Genomic DNA, 27,165 nt, shown 5'->3' on the forward strand with positions numbered 1-27,165 from the left:
CGCGACTAAAAAAATCGACCCGCCACTTAAACAACACCAGTCATAACCTTGCCCCTTCAGACACAGCAATCACCAAATGGGGGCGTCCGTGCCCACTGCCTCACCGCGCGGGCAGCTGGCGGCGGAGCGTAAACAAACTGGACCGCACTCCGCAACGCCGGCATGTCTAGGGGACAAACGCATACAACAGGCGTTAAGAAACATCCTTCGTTGTGCCTAGGCATAATCACATATTGAAGGAGCAAAGGCCCCAGATTTTCCCTCTCACACCCGTTCTTACTCGCGCATGCGCAGAATCGTCGCGAGCCGTGAGAAGCGCCACGCCCCGCTGTACTTACTAGCAATTGTAAGAACGCCACCGGGTGAGGTGAGGGGGTGATCTCCTCTGCGGCGGCTGGTGCTTACAACCTGGCCGTGTGGGCGCCCTATCTCCAAAGTAGAGTGTACTACAATGAGGTCCGTATTATAGTACACTAAAGACGATCTGCGACGTGGCACATGTGCACGCCCGCGCGGGGCTCATCTTCAAAAAAACTATCTGCGATGTTCGCAGAGTGCGCGTAATGGCGGTAGCTTCGTATGCGCTGTGCTTTCGTTTCGTTTGCGTTGAAGCGAGAGATACACGAAGGTTAATTCGCTCGCTGCTGCTGCCGCGATTCCTCCCTCCAGCGTTCTGAAAGCGAGCTTCCGCGGTCATCGAGCGAGATGCGTTGATGTTTACTTCTGCGCGCGTGACACCGTGCTTGTTAATTTAGTTAGTAAGGGATTCTATAGAAGTTTATACGGTCGATGAAACTACTATCCTTGCTTTGTAAAGATGTCTACTAATTTTCTTTTTCAATGAGTGCTTCGCCTTTCGGGCGAAACTGCGGCCTTTCTTCAGGGATTTTCATTCTCATCTTGTATATCCGCGCTGTAATTTGATCATGTAGTTGCGACAAGCGCTCTGTCAAGAATAATTAACAGTGCGAGCGCATGATGTGCTCTCCGGTTGCTGACTTAAGAGAATGGTTAAGACGGTAATGGTATAGTGGCTGCCGTTATGCCACGTGGTCTCCCGGCAACCTTCCGTGATTAACAGAAATAAGCGGCTTCCGGTGAAACACGCAACAACGCCGTCCATATCGTTGTTTCAAGTGAGGGTCGGTTTCACCACTTGATTTGTTCCTCCTGACCGGGCGGTCGAGGTCACACAAATAATTGTTTTAGCCAGCGTACCCTCACAGAAATAGCGGTAGATTAGAAACATCCACTTAAACGTAGGGGTAACCATGGGGCACATGACCTTACCTGTCGCGGTATTCCAGTGGCTGCATGCGGCATTGTGCCTCTGACCTCAAGGTCGCAGCTTTGGTCCCGGTCGTCGCAGCGGCTTTCTATAGGGTCAAAATGCAAGCACTTTGGTATCCGTGGATTTAGGATTTTGGGGAAAGTTAAAGAACCCCAGGTAGTCATAATGATTCCGGAGTCCCACACTGTGGATGGGCTTAAATCAGAAGCTGGTTCTGGCATGTAAAACCCCAGAATTTTTATGAGTACACTAGCGTAGGCGCCGGCAACTGGCCAATAAATCCTCACATGCCACCTCGTGGCAACAAAGCTGCCAAAGTCGACGTCGCCGCTATGTAATCAGCAAGAAGCGTATCCGCGTGGCTAGATTTTTTTTAGTAAGTCAAAATCGCGCACCTCGAATTCATTTTCATACGAAGGGCGCTTGGCTCTCACCTCTGGCAACATGCCTATTTTGAGGACCTCGGCTCTTGCAAGTTGACTAGCTGGTTGAGACGAAATGATGCCCAGCTCGATGTCAGTAGAATCGGGACCCACTGCGTACTGGGTACCGAAAAACTGGACCGCTTCGATAGCCGACGGTATAGTGACTATCCCTGGTGTAAATAATTATGCCAAAACAGGAAGAAAGCAAGAAAAAAGGTGATTAGTGTTAACGTCCGCTTGCTGCACACAAATAAGACATCACCATCTGTGGATCTATGGTCCGCGCCGTAGATCCACAGACACTTGGTCGAACACAACTTATACATGTACATATAACATGCGTGCGGCACACTTTTTCATGCCGCAGGGCAAACTTCAATATTCACAAATGGATCGTGTTTTTGTTCTCAAGGACCAAGTTTCACCTCATTTTGTTGGACCGAAGCTTCGTATTTGTGAACCAGGCTCATACATACGTGCATTTTCCGCCATCGTGAACTACCACAGAGGGCGTCGCTTGCGATATCCACCACCCCATCGAAACCTAAAGACAGAAGATGCCGCTGCCTGGCGTAGGCTACAGACAGGCACTTACACGAACCTACACATATTACATCGGATACACCCCACAGCCTACAGGGACGAATGCCCATGGTGTGGGGCCACACCAACCCTATACCACATTACGTGGGAGTGCACACTACACAACATAGAACACCCAGATACGAACATAACGAGGAAGCAATGGGAGGCACTGCTGTCCAGCTCGGCCCTCGACGACCACCTCAAGCTGATTAAGAGAGCTGAGAAGATGGCAAGAGCCAGCGGAGCCCTGGACCAAGGGCCCCGACCATTAGCGGTTTTTCTGATTATTCTTTTAATAAAGTTTATCTATCTATCTATCTATCTATCCCGGCAGGCTTTGTATTCGTCCCTATTTTTCTTTTTGTCATGACATGACAATTCGATGCAGTGAATAAATTAGCCTTATTCATCGGAACCGCTTCAAAAGTGACTTACCGCTTCTGTTGCTCTCATATTGCGCAATATCTTCTAAGCTGAACGGCGATATCCCCACTTGCCAGTCGGTTATGACAGGCACTCCTATATACAGGAACGAGTGGTCCTGTATGCTGCGCCCTACAGGAAGATCGGCTACCACGGGGATCTGCACAGTAAATCCATAACGCTTCACTGTCGCGACGACATACAATGTAAAGTGCCTATAAATGCACCGGAATGGGACACTCACTGATACTGCCACAGCGTATTTCAGCGCACAATCTTCAGAAGAAATTCATAGGGAGTATTGGCTTGCTTTCATCACAAAATTAGTTGTTGCAGCTGTTGTTGTTGGTTCGTTTTCAAAGCACTATCGTTAAACAATCAATGCCACCACCAGGCGTCAGTTTCATCAAAGGGCCACGAAGGGAAAGAGATCGCGTGTTGCTACCACATGGGGCCTAAAAACAAAAGGGCGACGTTCTCGACGTTGTCGTTAAAATTAGTTTTCCTCCCACGACAAAGTTGAACGAAGAACATCCTTTTATTGTGATAACAATTATGTGAACATTCCAAGCGCATTTCTTGCAGTCACCATCGGCGTCGCCGCGCGTCGCTTGCTGTAAGTATGCGAGTGAAATTCAATTCAGTCCAATTCACTTGATTTCAACACCAAGATGTTGACGACCGAGAACAAAAAGCCTTTTTATGGCTTGACGAGGTCCGCAGCCCTTTTTAACAGGCAGTGACACAGCATAAGGTGAGGTGTTACATATTCAGCTAGAATCGGCTATGTCCCAATTACACGAGTTACAGACATAATGCCTATATATATATATATATATATATATATATATATATATATATATATATATATATATATATATATATATATATATATAGACAGATAGATATATATATGCCAAATGAGATCAAGTGAAACAGAATGTATATATAGTACATATAGCACTCACGTACAATTGAAACCGAGAGAAAAAGCAAAAGAATTAACGCTACTTATTAATGCACATTATATATATATATATATATATATATATATATATATGGAATCGACAAATGTGTCACACAGTACATGCTGCAATGCGCAATTCGGCAAATACGCTGTCACCAACAACACAATTTAAAGAACACAAGGGAAGCCGAAGATCGTGGCTCAGTCTGGCGCGCGTGCGAGCGACGAAATCGGAAGGCAAATGCGAAGCGTTTTCCGTCGCCTGAAAGGCCGTATAGGGGGGGGGGGGAGGTGGAAGGGAGTGAGGGAGAGGGGAATGCGTCGTTTTGCTCCGGCAGCAATTGCGCATTTCGCGACCGGGCTCAAGGGGAACTGACGATCGGGGCTCTATTTCGCGCGCCATATATGGAAGAAAGCGGGGAAGCAACGCTGGAGGGAAGGCAAATCAGTTCTACGGTAGCCGGCCGGGTGGAGGAAAGTGCATGAAAGGGAAAAATTAGCATCCACCCGAATTGTAGCACGTAGCTACTAAGGAAACCCCTATGGGTTTGTCAGAAAGAAAGCCATGGTTTCCTTTCTAGCTTCGTGCAACATTTCGGGTGGATCCTAATTTTTTTCCCTTTTAACTCCGTACGTTCTACGGCCGCGCTCGGCCGTAGAATGGCCGTAGAATTGAAAATGATCTGAAGACGGCTCGTACCTTTGTGCGCGCTGTGTGCCCGCCACACTTAATGTTGAAGCGGTAGGCCGCACGAAGGTCACTTCGCTCGTTGCTGCTGCCGCATTGCTCAGACCAGCGCTTTGACAGCGAGTGGCCGCGCCCATCGAGTGTGTATGTTCAAATTTGCTCGTGCGTGCTGACATCATGTGCTTGCTAATTTAGTTGGTAAGCGAATGTTTCCAATTGAACGCGGCCGATAAAACTACTATCCTTACTTCGTATAGATGTGCACTAATTTGCTATCGCAATCGATGCTTTGTATTGCAGGTGAAACTGCGACTTTCTTTTTTCGTCCTTACAGTATGCGTGAGCGATAAAAATAAAATTACTTATTTCGCTAAATTAAGAAGATAGAAGCGCAAAATTCGCTTTAACGACAGCTCTTTCTTCTTCGCTGAATTAAGTGACCGGTTCGCTCTCAGCACAACGAATAGGTAATGCGACACCAGCTATTGACTCAATCACCAATATATTTTATCGGAAAAACGTTGATTCCAGTTCAAGTTGAGGAGAAACGCCATTATATATTTTATCGGAAACATATCATTGCGTTGCTGCTCATCCTCAACTGGAATCAGGACGCTCAGAAATTCTGCGATACCGAAAGAAAATGAAGTACATTTGTTTCCATTATAACGATTGAGTTTATTAAAGTATCTGCTAAACATCCGTACAAAACATTTGCTTGCTCCACCCACCACCCATCCTGAACGCTCAGCAACGCCCACTAGCATTGCCTACATGAAAACATCTCGACCACCCTTGAACGTAGGTTGTTTGAAACTGGTGGTTTTTGTCATATAATGTGGTTTGAAATAAGTATTCAACACGCGAAACCATTCCACAGTGAAACCTCGCTGGCTTAGCAAAGTACGTCTTCAAGGTCACCGTGAAATGTTGTCAAAAATGGTGCAGGAGAGCCCAACCTGTAGCCGTTCCAGATCCTCTCTTGGTCCCACACCGGACAGCAGCAGTAGCTGGGCAGATCCTATGGTACCAGCAGAGAGGATCACCTCTCGTCTGGCAGACACGTTCTGCGGCTTGCCGTACCTTGTGAACGTCGCGCCCACCGCAAGGCTGCCTTCGAAATTTATCTGCGTCCCCGGAAAACAGAATGCATTGCTTTAGGGCTTTAGGTATACTTACGGAAAAGGTTGTTTGTGGAATATTTACAGCACACACTGTTCTCTAGTTCCGTTCAAATTCCGACTTTAAAATCATGCACGACATGAAAACATCACGACAGCTAGTAGACCGGACCTCTGTTTGTTTGGAAAGCATCGGAAACTTAAATAAGGGCTCAGCGTGCAAATAAAAAAATCAATCCCAATCGTCGGAACAGTCATCTAATCAAAAGCTAAACAAGGAAAGCCTCAGACAATGTTTCCACAGGAGCCATTGCTTTCGCCATACGAAGACACGCCACATTGCCTGAAAGCTAGCTAAAAAGACTTGCGCTACCGATGGGGCGAACACGTATAGTTCGTACACCCGAAGAACAACATACGTACGAGGAGCGCCGGAGGGAACAGCAACAAGCATGTAAACGGCGCCGGTGCGGAACGACCACCGACGAAGAGCGTTCCCGCGATGCGGAACGAACAGATGACAAGCATTTCACTCTGTGGAGATGGAATGGCAACGAAAGTACTTTGCTTTTCGTTTGAGATTCACTGTCGTCAGCTTTCGCTGCCATTCCATCTTCCCAGAGGGAAACAGTTGTCATTTTTGGGGGGGTGTTATTGTGAGTGCGTGCGCGTATTTGAGTATACTTGCACTGTGAACCAGTTACCAAGATGTATTACCACGGAAATAGCCCAGCTACAAGTTATACGCTTATACAAGTTGTTTCAGCTAAGTTTACCTAGCATGTAAAAATGTGCCGGTGGACTCTAAGACGACGCGACCAAATGCATGTTGCTCACTTTTATATTTAATGCGTCACGCAATTATTTTCGTATTCTAGTTAATTATATAATTACTCAAAACTAATTAATCAAGTTCTAAAGTAATGAAGTTGGGCGAAAAATTCCAATTAAAAAGTTGTAGAGCGCTTTGAAGAACGTCCGGTTAGGCAGTTTCTAACTTTCTATCTATTAAGTATTAGTGTTTTTCCGCTTACTGTGGATGCCAGTGAAAATTTTAAAAAATATGCCACGTGGCATGTCCGCTATCGCGCCGTGATTGCAGCGCTCCCAAACTGTCAGAGTACAAACGAACATAGCGTCTAGCAGGGCGTGCTGCCGCTTAAAAGGCGACAGGGATATGACGAAGGGCTGCGCGATATACGCCAGCAATGTGCTTCCCTCGCGGCGGTTCATGATAGCGATAAGGAGACGCAGCGGAAGGGTCCGAATACCTTTTTCGAAATTCAAATCTCCCGCCACCCAACCGGGGAAGTGGTGACGTTGCATACGCCATTACCACCCTTTGCTTCCGTCGGTGTGTAAAACGGCGCCAGAAAGACGGCGTTACTGGGCGAAGACAGAGCAGTGGGTTCGCCGTTGCAGCTGCTTTTTGGTCAAGTGGCGTAGACCGTTCGGGCATGCCGCGACATCCCACGGAAGTTGAATTCTCTGCTACTTGCAGTTCTCGCGAGTTTCGCGAGACAGAAAAACCAGCCCAGCAGTACGCGATAACGAAACTACTGAAGCGTGAAATCGTCGGTGGCCAAACTGGAGCTAAGACGAGACCTTTCGACCGCTTGCATCGTTGTCAAGGGTAATTTCAATGAGTTCCTTCAATGAGTGACAGAATTTAACTTAAGAGTGCTTTGGTCATCGGATAAGTGCTTGAATTTCCCCGGCGTGCCTCTAATCATGTCCTGCATTTACCCCAAATTCTCAATTATTAAGGCTCTGTTCGTGATAATTTTTACGCTGTAGATATTCTCGAGCACTAATCTGTCACTTTAGCTTGACTTAGTATTTGCCTTTAGTGTCCCTTTCAAGTCTCGTAGCTACTGATAGGAGAAAGTGCGGCGCCCGGCTCTTAGAGAAACACGATGTCCGGCAGTTATGACGCTGCGGCAACTTACTGTTGCGGCGAGCCCTGTATAAATCGGTACCACCTGGTGTTCCATTGCCAAAGCGCCAGTCCTGCCGTTCTATTGTGCATTTGTATTAGAGGAGCCATCATACTATGGTTGGGCTGGGCGAACGTATGGCTGAGCGTGCTCGCTTGTCGTTAGTGACGGCGCTGACGTAGGTGTAGCGCGTGCGACTAGTGAGGAGGACGAGGAGGAGGGGGCTTTAGAGGGACGGAAATGTGCTGTGAGCTCTCGCACAAGTTCATGTAGCATTGGTTTCAGCACCGTTGTTTGAAAATCGACGAAGCCGGCTCTGATCATTTCTTTGACCTCCGCGAGGACCCTTTCTCGCAGCTCCTGAATAGCTCGGTGAAATTTTTGTCGATGCTCATGCTGGTTGTCGTGGCACATTGCAGTTATGTACTAGCTATATGTTCGGTCCGAGGCGCCTGTGGTTGGAATTGTTGGGACTGTTGTTGTGGTATGAACTGGGGTTCGTATGAGAGTGACGAAATTTTTCGAAGTCAAGGTGGCGTGTCCTCCGGCCAACTTAACCCCTTAGGTCCGGCTGGCCTTCTGGACGCTGCTCATGGCAGATGTTGACGCAGTGGCGGCGGCTACTTGTTCGATGGTGGTAACGATGGTGGTGATGCGGATGAATATGAGGAAGATGATGGTGGCCCCACTCCTGGCTCTTGGAACTGTCGGCAGAGCCTTGGCTCATTGATCGCGACCGGGATCGGGACTAGTATTGGCTTCGTAGCTTTCTGGATCGTACACGAGGACGGGGATGTGGCCTTTTTTGTTTCTCGATTTCTCGGCACACTCATGCGCGTTTCTTGTTCCCGGCTTGGGAAGCTGGGATCAGTGCTCGGATGATCCCCTTTGCGCGTCAGGCACCCGTGCTGGCGCAGGTCAGGCTCGGTGTTGGATGGTTTTTCAGTCGCACATGTGGTGCAGCGCTTGATGTTTGGTGTGGCGCAGACGTCCGCACGGTGACTTACTGTGAGGATGTTGCCGTAGACCTGGACTCTCAGAGTGAGCATGTAGCGCCTGTATTCGACCCCATAATACCTGCCTTAGCACGGTAGTTGGAGGCCAGCATATGTATTGATGACCGTGGGTGCTCGTCCCATCATGCAAGCATGAAAGATCAACCCCCACCCCCCACCGTGTGCCACAGGTAGTCCAAAAGTTCAGTTCGTGTAGACCATGCGACGGGACCCGTGATGATTCTCTCGTAGGAATTGTCGCGGTATGCGATGTATGTTGAGATGGGATAGCGATGTGGACCAGGTATTTTATTAAGGCTGGTCGTAATCTTATCGTTTCGCGTGCTGAGTAGGGTGATATTTTGGGAAGCTCTGACAAACAGGCGAAGAGATCGTCAACCTCTTGTCCCTTGAGGCCCACCTCGATGCCGATGCATGAGTCATGACTCATGCCATCTGAGCTCTGAACTCATGCCATCTCAGTGGCCTCGAGGCTCTCTGCAGAGAGCCTCGAGGCCACTCAGATGGCCACTCAACTAACGCGAGACCGCCTCTTGGGCGCAGGATGAACTTATCGATGGGGAGGGGTGGGGACCGCTTGGGTGGTCGTGGTACGTGCAATTTGTTTGAAGTGCTGGGTCTCTTGCCAGCCGGCTGCCAGGTCCGGCCTAGCGCCGGCACGGCTGTCCCACCGAGCGTGGGCGCTGAGCCATGATCCATCCGCCGCGTCATATGGATATCCTTCTGTTGCTAGATGGTCGCATTTGGTGGCTTCCATCTATATGGTGGCGTTCAAGGGGTGTTTGCGGTGGTGCTCAAATCGGCTTCCCTGGAATTCAAGCCTGACCACGCTTACTCTTAGCTCAAGCCCTGAGAACGTGGTGCTCACACTCACTAGCGTTCCTCTTGAGCAGCCATGCGCATACGACACTGTAATAAACGTGAAGAGAAATTTATATCATCGTTTCTATAAACGCTGACCAATACCCACAGTTTTTCTTCAGTCTCATCTCGTGTACTATCGAGACGGGACGCCTGCAACATCGCTGGTACGCTCTGTATCGCACCAGTGTTCTGAGAAGCCCTGATGGCAAGGCCGAAGCTCGCTATTTTATACCGTAAAAGAAAACAGTAGTTACCTAGTTAATAACGAAGCGTTCGATGTCGAGCGAACGACGGAATTATGTTTGGCCGGAAAGCATGTTGAAAAGAAAATGAAGTGCAACCAGATACACTGCAACAAAGCGCTAATGTGTGCTCTGTAGATGTCGCGCCTATTGCTTCATTTTGTGCAATGAACGAATAACCTGAGCAGAATTATAGGCGGTATAATAAAAGTGCGACAATTCCAAGCATGGTTGGCGCGACGCCGTCGTCGCACACACCTTTGTGACTTGGCTGAATAGCGCCACATCGAGGTTTCTCCGCGTTCTCAGGACTGGCTGGATGAACGCCTTGCTGGAGCTAAACCGCTCGCCATTCGCCATGTTCACCTGCAAACGAGAGCAACCTGCACATTAAAAAGAAAATTCATGAGCGACAGGAATTAACAAGCAAAGAGTGTTCAGGAAATACATTTGTCCGTTATTATGGTTCTTAAGTCGTTGTACGCTCGGCCGAAATAAGGTCGATGGATCTTCCTGTTACTAATTTTCTAGGACATACATAGCACGTTGTGCTTCTTACGCTTTTTACTGCAAAACAAGCGGAGGAGCTTTCTCGACACGGCGATCACAACGTCCGGCTTAATAATAATATTTGGAGCTTTACGTGCCAAAACCACTTTCTGATTATGAGGCACGCCGTAGTGGAGGACTCCGGAAATTTTGACCACCTGGGGTTCTTTAACGTGCACCTAAATCTAAGCACAGGGGTGTTTTCGCCCCCATTGAAATGCGGCCGCCGTGGCCGGGATTCGATCCCGCGACCTCGTGCTCAGCAGCCCAACACCATAGCCACTGAGCAACCACGGCGGGTAACGTCCGGCTTACCTGACTGTGTTGCACCATTGTAGTCAACGAGGGAGTAGCCGGACTCCTGGCACGCATCTAAGAAGAGCTTGCTCAAATGTGTGCTGCCATTTGGATGTCCCACTGGTACCTCGCCGGCACTCCCATGGAAGCCTGGTCATGGAAAGTAAAAAGACGTCTGCTGTCAAATGCGCTCTCTCAGGCTAAACAAAGGCTAAACGCCCCTCCCCTTCAACTCCGAAAACGCCTTTCCCTGGAAAGTTCACAGAGAGAAGTGGTGAAGCTGCGTGTAAAATACACAAATTCCATTTGTGGGAGTCAAGCGCGCGCCAGTCGTGCCAACCAAAAAACGCTCAAATGGGCGTATGGAGGAGGAAAAGTTTCATTAAGTTCATCACTTGGCACTGAACCCTGATAAAGATGTCCCACAAAAGGTTTCCCCGCTAGGCTTAATATGTATAAGGATTCTTTTGTGTCGATGGTTTTCGGTCGATCTCGGTGACTGCGTAAGTTCGGCTTCGGGCGATCACACCACGACGGACACGAACGACGGAAAATAATTTAAGCATGTTATTGCATAATACTGACCAAGCGTACTTTCCTAACATCGCGAAACATTTATATTTCGATAGTAATTATAGGTATCACTTTAAGGAACTCCCCAAGTTGTCAAAACTAATCCGCAGAAGTCCCCCACTACGGCGTGCCTCCTAATCATATCCTGGCTTCGGCACGTGACACCCTGGAATTCCTATTATACGGACGCTTAAGGTAGCCGTTGGCGTCACCGCCGCTGTGATGTCACTGTGTCGACGCGCTTGCTGGGTCCGCGCGTAGCTTTTGGAGGGTCTTCAGATAGGCGCAGTGCGATCGTCTCTAAGAGCGACGAAGCCAAGTGGATGCACCATCTAACGCCATCACATTCCGCTTAGTAGGCTCTGCCGGAGAGCGGGCAGCGTTCGGGCTTCCGCTGCTGTACTCGCAGGCAAATTTCTGTGGCTATGAAGGGAAAGCTACGGAGGTAAAGCGCGCACAAGTGAGAGCGTTTCTGAAAGGAGTCCCACATTTTAAGCCACGTTGGGTTAGGCTGAGGAAGAGAAAACTGAAGGGGGCACCCTATTATAGCAGTTAAATAAGATAGAATACAAAACTGAGTATAAAAGTTGTCTTATTTTGCGGCGTTTCCCTTCCATGTCAGGCCAAACGCGAAACCGTCGCACGTGGAAACTGCGTCGATCCAGCGTCTGTTCCGAGCAACCAAAAGCCCTTTCAAACGCTGCCAAACTACTTGGCGTGATAAAACATGTGCACCAGCCACGTGCCCGTAGCTTTCCTTTCATAGCCACAGAAAGTTGACTATAGCGCGAGCTCTGTGCGCAGACACAATAGAGACATTTAGCATAGCGGGATTACGTTTCGCTCCGCTCGCGGTCTCCACCGTTGCGCCAGCGGAGCGGCGCGCGAAAAGAAGAGCTTCAGCCCGACGGATCACTCACCCGCTCGAGCGGGGCGCTCTGCTGCGCCAGCTAGTGTTCAGAATAGGAGTTACTCCGAAATGAATTTGAATTACGCTTGTTTTTATAATGCAAGAGACGTTGAATAAAGGTGTATTACATGTTCTCAGTACATTATTTGTTAACAATGTACTGTGTACTAATGTACGGGTCAGCGCCGCAGTCGCCGTCGTCGATGCAGAACTGCCGGTGCTCATGTTCGCGGCTGCCATATTGCATTTCCCATACACGCCCGCGCGCGCATACGCACGCTCGCGCGCTGCGTATACCCTCCGCTGGGGAGTGCTTTCCAGCGGGCGTAAACGCTGCTCCGTAAAACCGCTGGCCGCCTCAGCGTTGTGCGCATGCGCAGTCGCGTCTCCGCTCGTCCGCTCCGCTCCGCGGGCCGTAAGCCTGCTGGGCTAAAACTCTCTAATAGCGTTCCCGCTGAGCAGCTGTGTGCATGCTACATTCCGGAGGCGCATTCATTTGTCTGAGCGCAATGAAGAGTAATCGTCAAGCTAAATTTAGCAGATTTTATTGCGAAAGCAATACTCCTCGCACGTTCGGCCCATCGGTGGTCGTGGCGCCTCCTTACACAGCTGCGTGTCACGTGACCATGTGACGTCACGCCAGACCGAGAGACGGGGCCCCAGCTCGCGGCATCGATGGTGGAGGCGAAGCCTTGCGCGCCGCAGCTGCGGCGCTACCGAGGGAGGGCGCTCGCTGGTGTGACGTCACGCTAGACCGAGAGACGGGACCCCAGCTCGCGGCATCGATGGTGGAGGCCACGGAGGAAGGAAACTAAGGAGAGGCCCTGACGTCACTCTTTGTGAAGCTAAAGCAAAGCCGGAAGCTGGCGTTGCTCATGGCGTTGCTCCGCCTATCGGGCCAGCTCTCCTGTCTTGTTCATATTTCTTGCGAAACCACGCCGCGCTGCGCGCAACCGTGCTGCTCGGACCCGTGCGCTCCGCAGCAATACTAAGCAATCGTTAGCACGTTAGCATGATTCCACGAAAGAGGGCAAAATTTCCCGCGAATATTCCTTCGTCCGTAGCCATTGCCGTGGCGCGGTACATTGCGTACAGCGTTGCATGCGCGTTCATTTCACGAACTTTAGCTCGTCCTGTCCCACCTGGCCACTGCAACATCCTGTAGAGCACGGTTTAGATAACACAGCGCAACAAAACACGGAGACCAACGCAAAGCTGCCGGCACGGCGCCTTTGCCACAGTACGAAACCTACGGAGCTACACGTGTGAGCGCACAGAACAATAACAAAGCCGCCATTGTGGCCCGAAAGGCGGGGCCACTACAGCAAAGAAATAAAAAAAACAGCAAGAAAGGGGAGAACCTACTACGTCATTTCCTCCACACTTTTCTCCTAGCGCGCGGAGGCGGTAGGGCCTCTCCTCAGTTTCCTTCCTCCGTGGTGGTGGCGAAGACTAGCGCGCCGCTGCTGCGGCGCTACCGAGAGAGGGCGCTTGCTGGTGTGACGTCACGCTAGGAGGATAAATGGGGCTACAGCTCGGCTCCTCGCAGTGGTCGCCGCGCTGCCTTGCGCTATGTCGGATGATGTATAGCCATAAGTTTAACAAAGGGCAACCATGCCCACATCATCAGCCGAACCAAGGCGCAGCCAACGGTATTGCTTTCGCAATCTTCCAGGCTTAACCAAGCTAAGCCTTCAGCCAATTTTTTTATTTGGAGGCTAACATACGCCGACAATTTTCCATCGGTCTCATCTCATGCACCATCGAAGTGCTACGCGTTCAACATAACTGGAGACTCGCCTCATCATTCCAGCGTTGTGAGACGCCTGGTTCGTGTCAGGGCACTGTTCTTGCGGCGCAACATGAAATTTTCTCGCGTGCTTCGACGTGCCATGACGCCTCCGCGTGTTGTTTAGCGTGCGTGGAGCTCACGAGCACCACGCTAAGCTATGCTATCGCATTCAATGCTTCGCTATCGGGCGTAGCGTTGTTTTAAAGCGACAGCTTTACTTGCCGCGAACTGGCCATTTGGCCATAGAGAAAGGAATACAACAAGAGCGGACACTTCCATAGAGCCCAGCGGCCGAATTCGCTGCAGCGCACCAAGCCGTGGCGTTAATACCTGAAGCACACTTCCGGTTTCGGTTTTGTGCGCGCGCGTTTTGAATACTAGCTGGTGCGCGTCACGCCGGTCCATTGTTTTCTTTTGCAGCAAATACTAATATATTTATTTTTTATTTATTAAATACTTATTTGCAAATCATTTTATTAATAAGTAAAATTGATTGCGAACGGTCTTCACAAGCCTCCATTGAATATGTGCCGCGTGCAAGTTCATAAAGACTCAAGACACCTTGTGAAATGAGGAAATGTTTATTTTATTCTTTATAAATGCTCGTCGCGGGCTTTTTGTGCATTCATCCAACGTTGTGGCACCAGGTAAGCAGCAGTAGTTTCCGCAGGAAGCTCCACCAGACGACGTGAGCTGAAAAAATTACAAGCAAGTGTTATTTTGGTATTAACATGTAAGAATAGTGCCTGTAGAGGCGAAGCGTGCGAAAGGGGTGAATGGGCGGCATTACAAACAAAAGCAGTTCGTATTTACACACATGGCGTAGAAAATACCCGACTCATCCCAAGCAATACCGTACATACCACAAACACATTCTAATTCCGAGTATTCCCCTCTTCCCAAGACTTATTTCCTGCACTTTAATAGCAAGAATGCACGGGCTACGGCGCGTTTCGCGAACTTGGCTACAACCGACGCCGTAGTACACTACGAATACACAGAGGTGGCCACAACACAGGCTCTCAACAAGAGCATGCTGGACGCTGGCAGAATTCCTTCTACTCGCACTCTAGACAGATGCGTGGGTGCCGTTCAGAAGACAGAATTTTCTAGTTACTAGTTCCTGGCGTTTGAGCTCCTTGGATTATCTCTTGTGCGTTCTGCAAGCGCAAGCAACGCACTCCCGTGTTATCACTCTTGACGATTGCTCGTCGCGTTTTCGACAAGCGTGGGTACCGAAAGAAGGCTTAAATTGTTGCGGGGACACAAAAATTGCCACAGACTTGTCGCAGTAAGATTCTGTACGCGCCAAACTAACTTTGTCACCACGGCCGAGCTGCTTTTCGCTGCGTCAAAACAGGCGCGGCGAGCGGGCCTCATAACATAAAAGTACCGAAAATAATTTTCAACAATGTTGGGCGTCAGAGAAAGCGCCATGAACTTGTCAGTGCATTAAAGCGCGAAATCGCGCACCAGGGCCGAGCTGATTTTCGCTAACCGCGTCACAGCGCCAGGCGCGCCCACTGCGCTCGAAAGGTACTCCAAAAAGTAATGAAATTAGTTTCAATAATGTTGGCAGTCAGAGAACGCGCCAAAACTTGTCGCAGTAAAATTCAGTACACGCGAAACTGCGTCACAGCACCCTCTGCGACTAGCGTGCCCAAAAACTACCGAAACTAGTTAAAATAATATTGGGGCTCATAGAATGCGTCGCAAACATCACCCAGTACGATTCAATATTTCAAATTAACTGCTCCACGACGGCTACGCTGTTTTTCGTTAACGGCGTCACAAGACTAGCCTAGGTGCCGGGCAGTAAGCCTAATTGCTTGAAGTGCGTCGCAGACTGTCGAACAAAGTTTCTCACCTTGCCGTAGTCCAATAGTGCAGTGGTTTCATGTCGAAGTTCCGAAGGAACGCAATAATTCACCGGGAGGCCACCAAACCAGGCTAAATCCCAAAATAGAAAAAACAGGCAGACGGGTGCCCGAACAGTCCAACGCTCACATGCGCGGCCGGTCTCGCTCGCTTCGGCGGTGTGTCTGGCGAATGACGCAAACATCTGGCTCGTCATTCGCCGGTTCGCCTGTCGCTAGGCAACGGAAGTAAGCCGATTTATAAGCAGATATCTTTACTTTTTCCGGGAAAGAATAAAAATAATAAAACAATTTCTGTTAATCTCATTTCACATTCTTTCTTTTTTCGATGCTCGCGGCCCCAATTCGTCGGCGTTAATACTATAGCGTGACGTGTTTCCCGAGTGTCCGCTCTTGTTTCGCCGAGATTTTCGCCGAGTGTCCGCTCTTGTTCTATTCGTTTCTCTATGATTTCGCCTTGGCGGTGCTCCGAGGAGGCACATGACGTCACAACGCACGCCTCGCCACGGACATTTCTCCCTCTGCCGCTCCCTAGTCACTACTGCGCATGAGCCACTAGTAGCACCGAGCCACAGGTGTTCCGACGCTGCGCAGCGCTGCACCTTTCCGCCACGGCCGGTCGGTAGACGTCACACCGCGTTCCTAGTCGTTGCGCTCGCCTCCGCTCGCTTGGCCAGCTGCGTCGCATGCCTGATAACATGTCGGAGGATTGAAAAGGAGAGCTCGCATGCGCCGCAACCACAGTTGAGGTGGCAGTATGGACGGCGACAATTCTGATAAGCAGGAGGTGGCCTGGAATCGACATCGGAACGAGGTGAAGAGGAAACGAATCGCCCAGGAAACACGAACAGCGCGCCGAACGACTGGCTAAACGCCGCGACATAGCTAGACAACCGGACTAACCTGGACTTGCAATCAAGATTAACCAAGGCTAACTATGCGCCTTAGCTTTCGCTATGTATATCCTGGCATAACCGAGCTAAGCCACTGCCAATTTCTTTTTTTTCTCTTTCTTTCTTGACATATTGCGGAGAGCCGTACGATCTTCGATTTCATTTCTCACGTTTCAGCGCTCCTGCACACAGCTTTGTACTCGTTCTTAATATACTTGCTAATTTTTGTAGTAAAAAATCAAACGTAATTTTCCTTCGCAAATGTTACCCTACTCTCTCTCGATCTCTCTATTTTCTACGAAATAAGAGGGTTAGCAGCACACATCCACTTTATTGCATCAGCCACACGAAAAAAAATATAAATGTTGCTATGAAACTGTCTTCTATTTCGTTGAATAGTCTAGATGTTTCCGACGCAGTGTAAATGCAGATATATATATATATATGAACTGCACACTACCCATTCGCGTACTGAGGTCAAAACAACGGCAAGAATCGTTCCAGTTTGTATATTTTTTCGCGCTTATTTCGCGAATATTGCGGAGCGGATGTGGATACATACAGTGAATGAGCACAGGTAGGCAGGCACTCTTGCGAGGGGTCACGGCTTCCTATGAATATGCATTCTGAACAAAAACACCACCTGCCGCATGCTGCTTTCGTAAATGTTTTTAGACGTATTTTATTTCAGCAGACAAAGATTAACATTTCAGGTTAGATTCGCATACCAGTATTCGACGAGCCCATATAGTAGGTTTCCACTTATTGTGAACTGCGTGCAGTTCACAGGAATTCTAGCCTCCGTGCGATCACTTTGTCGTAATGATAATAGCCGAAGAAATTCAGAGATGTCGCATGTCAATGGCGTAAGCTCCTACCCGGGGTCATTTGAACGAGTGCTGACGAATATTTGCAGCCACAGCAATGCGAAGCTACTTAGAAGGCCCACGTATATCTTTGGAGCGCAGATATTCGACGCTCCTCGGAAGAACCGCTGATGGGCTCAGGTTAATTCGTGGCGTTTTCCTTCTATGCTATCTTACCAGAGCTATACGACGACCAATTTTCGTTGTTCTCACTCCTCTACCGCTATCGTCAGAGAACAAATAGCACAGCCGCGTTATTGCAGTTGCGCGCTGCAACTGCAATAACTGCAATTTTCTCTCATCCTGTGGTGAAATTAAGGAGGATGAAGTAAAGCAGCAATGAACAGGAACGGCGAAACGCTCAGACGAGCGTGTTTTCTTTGGGTATGTTCTGCATGGCGCAGGAACGAGTAGATGAACTGTTCCCATTTGCTGGCACTATGGTTTCGGCGTTGCAGTACGTGTCAGCTAAACGCGCATTCTACCTTTCCCGGCCTTCCGAACTGTCAATCACTGATTAACTCCTGCTTTATCCTCCTAACATAAATGACGTTAATATCTATAGCTCGTAAAATTTCATCGCATCTTGCTTTTTTGCAAACACTTCAGCTTGTTACGCCGGAAACTGTACATATCGGATCTTTTATTTTACTTCCCTTATTAGCAATAACGTTCGCAATGCTATTAGGTTATTTACCCTCGTAAACTAAACCACTCAAACACCGACTATTCCAACATCATCACTCATAAACCCGAATGGCTATAAAATGTAAGAAACAATAACACAAGTACAAAAGAGAACCAAAGAAATAGAATGTCGCTCGAATACTTCTCAAGCTACGAATACTAAAATTTGGACAGAAGCTTATAACCAAGGGCATGCTATTCGATCGAATATCTGAAATCTCTCTCTCTCTCTCTCTCTCTCTCTATATATATATATATATATATATAGAGTCGTCGCACCTTGCTCACTCCACCCCCGCCCACTACCACCCCTCCCCCCCAAGAAAAAAGAGTTCCGTGATGTTTTATTACCCGACTGCTTGCCTGTACCTACACGTCATACGCGTCCCACCGAGACCCCAGAATGGCTTGTCAATGAGACTCGCTGTAATGCATGACCTTGCTTCGGGACAACAGTGGTCATCACCAAAAAGGGAACGCTTTGAGCCCGCTGTGCAGTAGGGTTCACAATGCTCACCGTCAACGGGTCCCACATGAAAGTCCTCGATGTCTTTGAAATGCGGTAGCACATCCTCATACGACCATCCCGCTGCTCCGTATTTTCCGGCCCAGTTGTCGTAATCGTGGCGATTTCCTCGTACGTACATCATAAAATTCAAAACACTGGAGCCACCTAGAACCTTGCCTCGTGACATAGGGCATCGCTGTGACAGGGAACAAGTGCGGAAGCTGAGACATACAACTTGAGGTGTAAAAAAAGAAAAGGAAAAGGAACACCTATGGCGTTCCTCTAAGTACACCAACGGTGTCACGAGTACACAGACCACAGAACCAGACGAAAGGTCAATTTACGAGAAGTTTGTCGCCGGAGTCCGTAAAACTGCACAGTACTACGCTCCGGGCTCTTCCTGTGTCCTTCTAACTCTATATCTTCCGTTGTTTTCGCGCTGATTAATAAGTATGCATCCTTTCCAACTCGCCCATCTTTCTTTCTTACAGCACAACGTTGTTCAGGTTTACTCTGCTACAGTTTGAAACTACTAATACCAGAGCCTACGTTGTGCGCAGGCAGGAAAAATATTCAGCTTTTTCTCAGACCCAGTTGTCGCCAAACGACTTGCGCTCACTGCCCCCCCCCCTCCTCCCTGCCACTTCCCTGGCGATGTTCCGAAGTAAAATAAATAAAATAAGTAGTATATTCTTGAAAATCTAGGCTTATCAGAGCACGTTTGCAATAAGAATGAAATTACTGTTCCTGTGGATGTAGGCATGAAGGTGCAGGGATACCCATAGAGGTTCCTCCAGAAAGAAAGCTTCGCAGTTGAATAATAAGTCCTGGTCTGAGGATCGAAAATTTTCTTTTCACTTCTTAACCGTTTGTATCTTTCGCCTGTCTTTACATTGGCAGTTTAATGGGATCGCGGAAACCGGGCGGTTTGCTTGCCTCTGAACTCACCTCCCAATTGAAGAAAACACGCACAAAAAAGAACAAGCAACAACGATCTTCGTCAGACACCGGAGAGAAAAAAAAAAGAACTCAGTCTGCAAGCAGCAGCCGGAACTCGAAGAGAAAGGAGACTTCACGATCGCAAGCAGCAACGCGCCGGACCGCCAGCCATGCATATAGCCTGAAGAAGGTGGCAGCGCACTGAAGCGGTTTGCCGCTCAGTTAGAGTGAATTCGGGAGTACAGGCACCAGCTCCACGCCGAAGACACGGACGAGCACCGGGTGGTCCGTCAGTTTAAAGCTGCGTTACAAGTGGGGGATTTCTGCCTGTCAATTAACTACCTTTCGTATACGTACGGCAATGGTGCAACTTCAGTGGCGGATGTGGTACTTGCTGGCGTGTCGATCAGCCAGTTTCGAATGCCACTTGTATCACCATCAATCTTGCCTTCCCGCATCATCTAGGGCACTACTGCCAACGATTGCAGCAATTTAGTGTCGCAAGTGACTGCGCTAGGCGAATGGCAGCAGAGCGGCGCTTGAGTGTCGTTACGTAGCTTCAATGCTAATCGAATTAACGTCGGCAGCCGTCGCGAGATGGGTTTTACGTTAATTTTTTGTTAAGCCGCAGCAAGGCTTCCAGTTGGTAATAGTCAGAAAACTAGTTACTAACAATTATTTACCACACTCCTTCCCTTTTAAGCCAAAATATTTTTTTCTTTTACGAAAGTGTGTTCTCTTCATGATCAGAAGTAAATGTGAGCAAGTTCTTTTCATTTTCTTTGATGTGGAATGTTTTATGGGGTTAATAAATCCGTGGTTCAAGAAGCGCTTCAATCAACATCCTGGACAGTAGGCTCACCTGTTCATGGAAAGAAAGGCATGCGTTTCTCTGTGGCACAGTCCGGTAGGCCCAATCGTCATGGCCATCGATGTTGTAGGGTGCAGTCAGAGGGATCTGACGCGAGGCATCTTCCAGTCCACCCGCTTCCAGCAGAAGCACAGTGATGTTCGGATCCGCAGACAAGCGGTTGGCAATCACGCAGCCAGCAGAGCCACCACCGACTGTACGCATCGGCACACTCTATAAGCAATCGCGCGAGCTAAAGAGGCAAACTGCCAAAGTGAATCAGTAAACATCATGACATCTGCGGTCATTTTTATGGTCTATACTGACAGTTGATTGATACAGCAGGCCAGTTCTGTATGCGTCTTTTCCTTTCACTGCTATCTCCGCAAATTTTGTGTTGTTGTTGTACTCGAAGTCCGCATAGAACCTATCGCAAATACATTTCTCGCGTACCTGGAACCAAATTCAAACGGTTTGCTTTGCGTATTCTTCGCTACGTATTCTGTTAATAATCTACAAAAGTAAAATGTGTAGAGGAGAATAACGAAATTGAACATTCTTCATTTTTCACGTCAAGCATGCTCAATCCATACGTACACTGCCTGCCATGGCGCAGTTCCTTGGATTGATGCGTGTTTAGTTACTGAACGCCTTATTGGTACCTGATATCGTTACTGCTACTCTTAGTCGCGGATTCTCCGACACAGATAGTGGAGGACAAAAAAAAAGCAACCTCGCGAAAGTGCCTCTTCGACAACTGTTCTTAATTTTTCGGTACAATTCTCACGTGATCTGCTGCGGTGGTCCAGTGGCAATGGCGTCGCGCTGCTGAGCTAGAGGACGCGAATTCAATCCGGGCAGCGGCGGCCGCATTCCGATGCAGAATTTAATTTAATTGATATGGCATTGTTCTGCCTCCCCCAAGACCATAATATGTGTTTCTATTCCTGATATATTCGAAATGAGCGAATGTGGGACAGCGCCAAATAGCGAACTCTGAAATTCATTAAGAATCAAATAGCAGAGCCTAACTGATTCGTACTCGTAAGTTCGGATAGCGCCATACAGGTTGCTTCATATTTAAGCGAAGAAGAGCTGGCGAAGCGACTGATTAAGTAAACGGCAAGGCAGACACTGAAACTTCAAGAACGCTGAGTGACACAACGAGGGAGGCGCCCAGCTCGGTGTCCTGACACTATATAGGCGACATGATTTCCCGCTGCGGCTGGCACTGGCGTTCAACGCGACTCTCTTTCTTTCGCCGAAAGCAGACTGCCCTCCTCCTGCGGCCGACATCTCTGCCCTCTCCCGCTAAAGCGTGAACCTCTCCCTCAAGCAAGGTATCGCGTCTTTGAAAACTCGCACGGTGGCGGCAAAAAACTCTTGGATTCAACAGAAGCGTAATTTTGTGAAGCGGTGCCTACACTGCGCAGATAAACAGTCAGCTGCATAGCATGGTGAGCACAAAGATGACCGTGAAAATAGACGTCGCGTCCGAGCTCGTACTATTCTGCAGTTACTATATGCAGCACCTGCCGTCTCCTACTCATGCACGGGAAATGTCGGAGTGGGTCATTTACCCGGCCATAAATATACTGTTCACTGTACAAAGCTCTTTAAGCTGCGGGGTCCTGGCCAGGGCACGCACTATGCGGGTTCCAAGCGCTTTGATTTAGTGCCCCAATTTGAACAGACGCCACAAATATGCCAGTTTTGCGGCTTATACGCTCGTACGGTGCAAGAAGTTCATAGGGACGGCACTATCAGTTCGCATTTCTGGAGCAGCAAGTTTCTTAAGTGAGTCTTGTTTATGACTTTGTTGCAGTGTTTCTCAAACTGGGGGTCACACACACAGAGATAATATCTTACTCTCGGTGTGTGTGTGTGTGTGTGTGCGTGCGTGTGTGTGTGTGCGCGTGCGCGCGTGTGCGTGCGTGTGTGTGTGTGCGCGTGTGTGTGTGTGCGCGCGTGCGTGCGTGTGTGTGTGTGTGTGTGTGCGCGCGCGCGTGTGCGTGTGTGTGTGTGTGTGTGTGGGCGCGTGTGCGTGTGCGTGTGTGTGTGAAGGAAGTAGTAATTCTTCGGATCCGGCCGAAATGTCACATTAAATGCGTACGTACTTGTGTTTGGTGTCTGTGTGTGAAGGAAGTAGTAATTCTTCGGATCCGGCCGAAACGTCAAATTAAATGCTTGTTTTTGCTTTTCTACGCGCGCCTGCACTTTCTCAAATTGGTCCGCGACTACAGGAAAAACTGCCGTGCGACTAGCCGCTAGGGGCTGCGGTTTTCAGCGCAAGAGGGCTGTCCTCCAGCAGTTCGTTAGAACCCATCCGGAGAAGCCACGCGCTATTCTACTTCAAGAAACACTTTCCTACGCGGTCACATTACCGGGTTACAAATCGCAAGTCATTTACAGTGAAGGGAAGATGGGCACCTGTACGTTCGTCTTTAAAGCATACACTTCCGTTGCGCATGATCTTTTTTTAGACTCCAGCAAGGTTGAGCACTCCTTTGTTGAAATCATTCCAAGTGGTCAGCTTAAATGTAGCATCTTTAAACTCCACATCTACAGTTCACCTAGGGATCTAGAACAGAGGTTCGCAGTGCTCTTTAGCAGGGCAGCTGGTAAAGCCGGTTGTTCCCCGCTCATCGTTGCCGCTGACTTGAACGTCCCGCACCGGGCGTGGGGTTACTAGCGAACGATGCGAAGGGGAGACAACCTGTCGCACGGGGCGGATAATCACGACCTCACGCTGGTCACGGGCCCCGAGTTCCTAACCAGGATCGGCGGTTCAATGTTCGAGGGACGCCACACCACACTTGACCTTTCTCAAGAACGTCGGGGCTGCGTCTTGGCACAACCTGAACGAGGATTTAGGCGGTGATCCCAACATACTCGCGACTTGCATCAACGTGAAGAGTAAACCGCTTAGGAAATTCCCCATCACGGACTGGGATCAGTTTTGCAAGATCAGAAAGGAGCGGGTGAAGACCCAGGACACGTATATCGACCTCGAGCTCTGGGTGACGCAGTTCAAAGAAGGCGTCAAATCGGCGACAAAGAAGGTCCAGACGGACCTGGACATTGCTAGAATGGACAGACGCCTCGCACACCTTTTGGAGGCCAAAAAGGCGCTTCTCGACAGATGGGAGGTACAGCGACTCAACCGCAGGCTCCGCAAGAAGATTGCGGCGTTCAACCGAACCATCGAAGACCACTGCCAATTCCTCGCCAGGTAAAAATGGGATGAAGTGTGTAACTCGGTCGACGGCCAAATGCGAGTCGGCGGCAAGTGAAATCTACTCAAGCACCTGTTGAATGAGTCTAGCTCCAAATCCAGAGTCAGGCCATTAGCAGAGTATTCCACGAGGCCAGGCAGTCTGAGACAGAAGACGCCGTCTTGGACGCGCTGACGAACAAGTACCTACCGATCGGTACCTCGAGCCCGGCGGATTGCCCGTCCTATAAGGCGCCCCCCTGCCTGGAGCTCGGCGAGCCTTTCAATGTCAACGAAGTAAAGGAAGTTCTGCAGAACCTTAACGGCAGATCGGCTCCGGGCCCCGATGACCTCTCCAACAGGGTGCTTCGAAACCTGGATGACTGCTCTATCAAATCGCTCACTGAAGAAAGCAACCGCATCTGGGAGCAGGGCTCCGTCCCAGAGCACTGGAAGACGGTGCAGGTCGTCATCATCCCGAAGCAGGGTCGGCCTCTGGGGCTCGCTAACCTCAGACTCATCTCCCTCACGTCATGCGTGAGCAATGCGGCAGAGCACGTTATACACAACCGAATCTCAAGGCACATCGAGGGGAACAATCTCTTCCCCTAGAACATTATTGGTTTCTGCCCGTCCCTGTGGATGCAGGACGCGATCAAGCTACTCAAGCACCAAGCTATTAACAAGAACAGGAGGGATGTCAGGGCCATCCTGGGATTCTACTTAGAAAAGGCCTTCGACGACATTACCCACGCGCACATCCTGGACTCCATTTCGCAGCTCGGGCTGGGCGAGAACTTTCAAAAGTTTGTCAGTTCGTTTCTACGATCCAAGAAAGTCACGCTCCAGATTGGCGATCTGAAGTCCTACTCCTTGGAGTTGGGCCCGAAAGCTACGCCGCAGGATGCGGCAATCTCCCCGCTTTTATTCAACATTGTCAAGTGCAAGCTACCCAAATCACTTTCCACGCTCTACGCCGACGACATCATCATTTGGTGTGCTGACGGCAGCGAGGGCGAGGTCGAAACTGCGCTTCACGAAGCCCTTGACTAAAGAGAACGTTTTCTCACCAACAGACGCCTTAAGTGCTAGCAAGTCGGAGTTTCTCCTATAAAGGCCCGTCAGGAGGGGGCCCAAACCCAAAGGTAATCTCAGTAACTCCAAGCGACGAAAAAAAAACATTTCCTTGGCTACACGTGGCGTTTGCATATCTTTATGTTTGGCTCAAGTTACATGGTACACGCGGTATACCATTACTAATCGCGACTTCTCTTTGGCGACGAAGCCCGCTTTGCTGTTGTCGCTAAGCCTGTGTAGAACTGTAGTAAGGTAGCAGTGGCTTCTGACCGACCAATGTACTATGCTTTTTTGCTGACTTGCACTTGAATTCGTTGCACCTAAACTAAGCGAATCACTCGGCAAAGGAGGATGGAAGCTTCACGGTGATTTGTCATGTTTGTATGTGTGTGAATGTACTAATTGTACACATGGCTCTACTTTGGGGACGCAGAAGTAGTAGCATCACCGGTGTGTTCATAACGCGTATAGTCTTGTCATAAGACGGGCGGCAAATAACGCGTCCTCTGAGAAACGCAAAATAATTATCCGCAAGACACTTCGCCTTGCTACTCGTAATGCCTCTGGAATTATCAGTTTCTAAATGCAACCTTCGTAGAATCCAAGAAAAGGGAGAGCGTACATCAGTGATTCACGGCCTATTCCGTACTCAGTATTCAAAGAAATATGGTATGCCTCCAGTGACGTTAGAGTGAACACCTTGAGTATCTCAAGTTGTTCACATTAGAGTACCTTGAGACCTCGGTGAAGGTAGTTGTGTAAAGAAAGCGCTATACGGACTTTGTTATCTCACCGATGACGTAGTCGTACTGCTGCCGCAGCTCACCAAGCTCGTAGTCCCGGAGCACGGGCAGGTCGGTGAAGGGCAAGTGTACCAATAGGTTAACCATAGCGATCACCAGGCCTACAAAGTTTTGCGGTGGAGCGCCGGGCCCCCACAGGCCACAGGCCATGGAGTCGATGTCACCGCTCATGTTCCGGACTCCACTGATGCTGTCGCAAGTCTGGACCAACAGAGCTAACTATGCTTGTGGCGTTATTACTAGTTCCCGCTTAAAGAGAGCGACACAACTATGCCGACAGTAACGGGGGCATTATCGCAAATTGCAGCTGCATGGAACTATCCCCTCGTCATCCTGTAATAAAAACGGTGCACTAACGTGTACATTTCACAACTCCACGCACTGCAGCATCTGTATAGCGACAAACACTAGGTCTAATGTGAAGTGGAGGCTCGATTTTTTTTCTATTTTATTAAGTTGTCACTCTTTTTTTTTCTCGGAAAGGAATACCCGGAGTACTGAACGTTTTTAATGTCACGCTATGTAAATATAACCCAAACGCAATTTAGCGCATACGAACCGTACAGGGTTACTCTTAACTAATTCTCTGCTTGGCAGTTACAATCCCTAGCGATAGATGAATGGTGGCTCCATATTCTCCCCATCCCTTTACTCAGTTTGTCTTTAACGCTTCCAAGGATATGTTTCAATACTCACCGTAAACGGCTAAGTAGACAGTTAAGCGGACAGCAGCCATCTTGAGTCTCGTTCCAATTCTGACGAAGCAGTAAAAAAAACACCTTTGTGAAAGCAGCGTCGAAATCAGAGACTGAGCAGGCTACTTTGCCGTCCAAACTAAGCACGCTTGGCAACTGGACAATAAGGTCGTCTGCGCACAAGAAAACTTAGCCACGCTCTACTAACTGCTTAATATAATTTTCGCTGTGTTTTCCGTAGGTCCACCCCGAAAAGAAGCTATATGATGTGGTTTTCCTTAGCTTTTTTCATACCGATACCAGGTGGCGTCAAGTTGCAGAGACGATTTCCAGAAGCGTTTCGTTACTTGAGCTCGAGACTGTCGTCGCAACTGTTAACGCAGACTATCTCTAATGCTGGCCAGAATTTGAAACACACCCCAACTCTTACCATGTGTTGCCGGAGCCCTGTCATGAGCTGCAGTTGCTGGGACGACATCGTCCGGCGTGTCCGCCGTCAGCACACTACCAGTGTGAATCCTGAGCGCGTAGCCAGCAGTACCTCGCCGACAGTGGCGATTGCTTTTGAACTCCCGGCCTCTCGAGTTAGCAGCTTCCTTTCGTAAGGTCTATACATTGCGATGATGGCTTCCCAACATGCTGCTTTGGCCGTGTGTGCATTTCGAAGTTATGGCGTCGGTGTTTCGAGCGATTTGCGCCAGCTTAATCTTCCGAGGTGTTGGCATTTTGCGGGAGTTATCGGCAGGCCTTTTCACCTCTAGAGCACATGAGACATTTTCGTCAGACGTGCTCTAAAGAAAAAAAGGAACACCGACTAAGAACGCTGCAGATAAGACAACACAAGGACGAACGCGTAAAAAAACGTACCACGTATGGTAATCCAGTGGCTCTGGCGTTGCTCTGCTGAGCTCCACGTCGTGGGTTCGAACCTTGCCGCTGAGGCCGCATTGCGATGGGCTCGGTTAGCGTGCAAAAACACTGTTTAGCGTGTATGTGCACGCTAAACACATGTGTATTTAGCGTGTGCGGTGCAAGACAAAAAATCACAAGTGATAAAAATCAGTATGAAGTGCCCC

General features: G+C 49.1%; 1 protein-coding gene across 1 annotated transcript in view; it reads right to left on the reverse strand.

Moving 5' to 3' along the window:
• LOC142570438 (glucose dehydrogenase [FAD, quinone]-like) overlaps positions 1-25,565 on the reverse strand; it is a 40,749-nt gene extending 15,184 nt beyond the window's left edge. Inside the window, exons 1-8 of the mRNA XM_075678823.1 lie at positions 25,385-25,565; positions 20,313-20,515; positions 18,521-18,707; positions 10,424-10,555; positions 9,818-9,942; positions 5,339-5,506; positions 2,737-2,884; positions 1,726-1,886 (exon numbers count right to left, since the gene is read on the reverse strand). Coding sequence (XP_075534938.1) covers positions 1,726-1,886; positions 2,737-2,884; positions 5,339-5,506; positions 9,818-9,942; positions 10,424-10,555; positions 18,521-18,707; positions 20,313-20,515; positions 25,385-25,565 — 1,305 coding nt within the window. The remainder of the gene's footprint in view (positions 1-1,725; positions 1,887-2,736; positions 2,885-5,338; positions 5,507-9,817; positions 9,943-10,423; positions 10,556-18,520; positions 18,708-20,312; positions 20,516-25,384) is intronic.
• Between the last annotated feature and the right edge of the window lie 1,600 nt (positions 25,566-27,165).

Source organism: Dermacentor variabilis, chromosome 2, assembly GCF_050947875.1.
Source record: "Dermacentor variabilis isolate Ectoservices chromosome 2, ASM5094787v1, whole genome shotgun sequence".
NCBI classification, from domain to species: Eukaryota; Metazoa; Arthropoda; class Arachnida; order Ixodida; family Ixodidae; genus Dermacentor; species Dermacentor variabilis.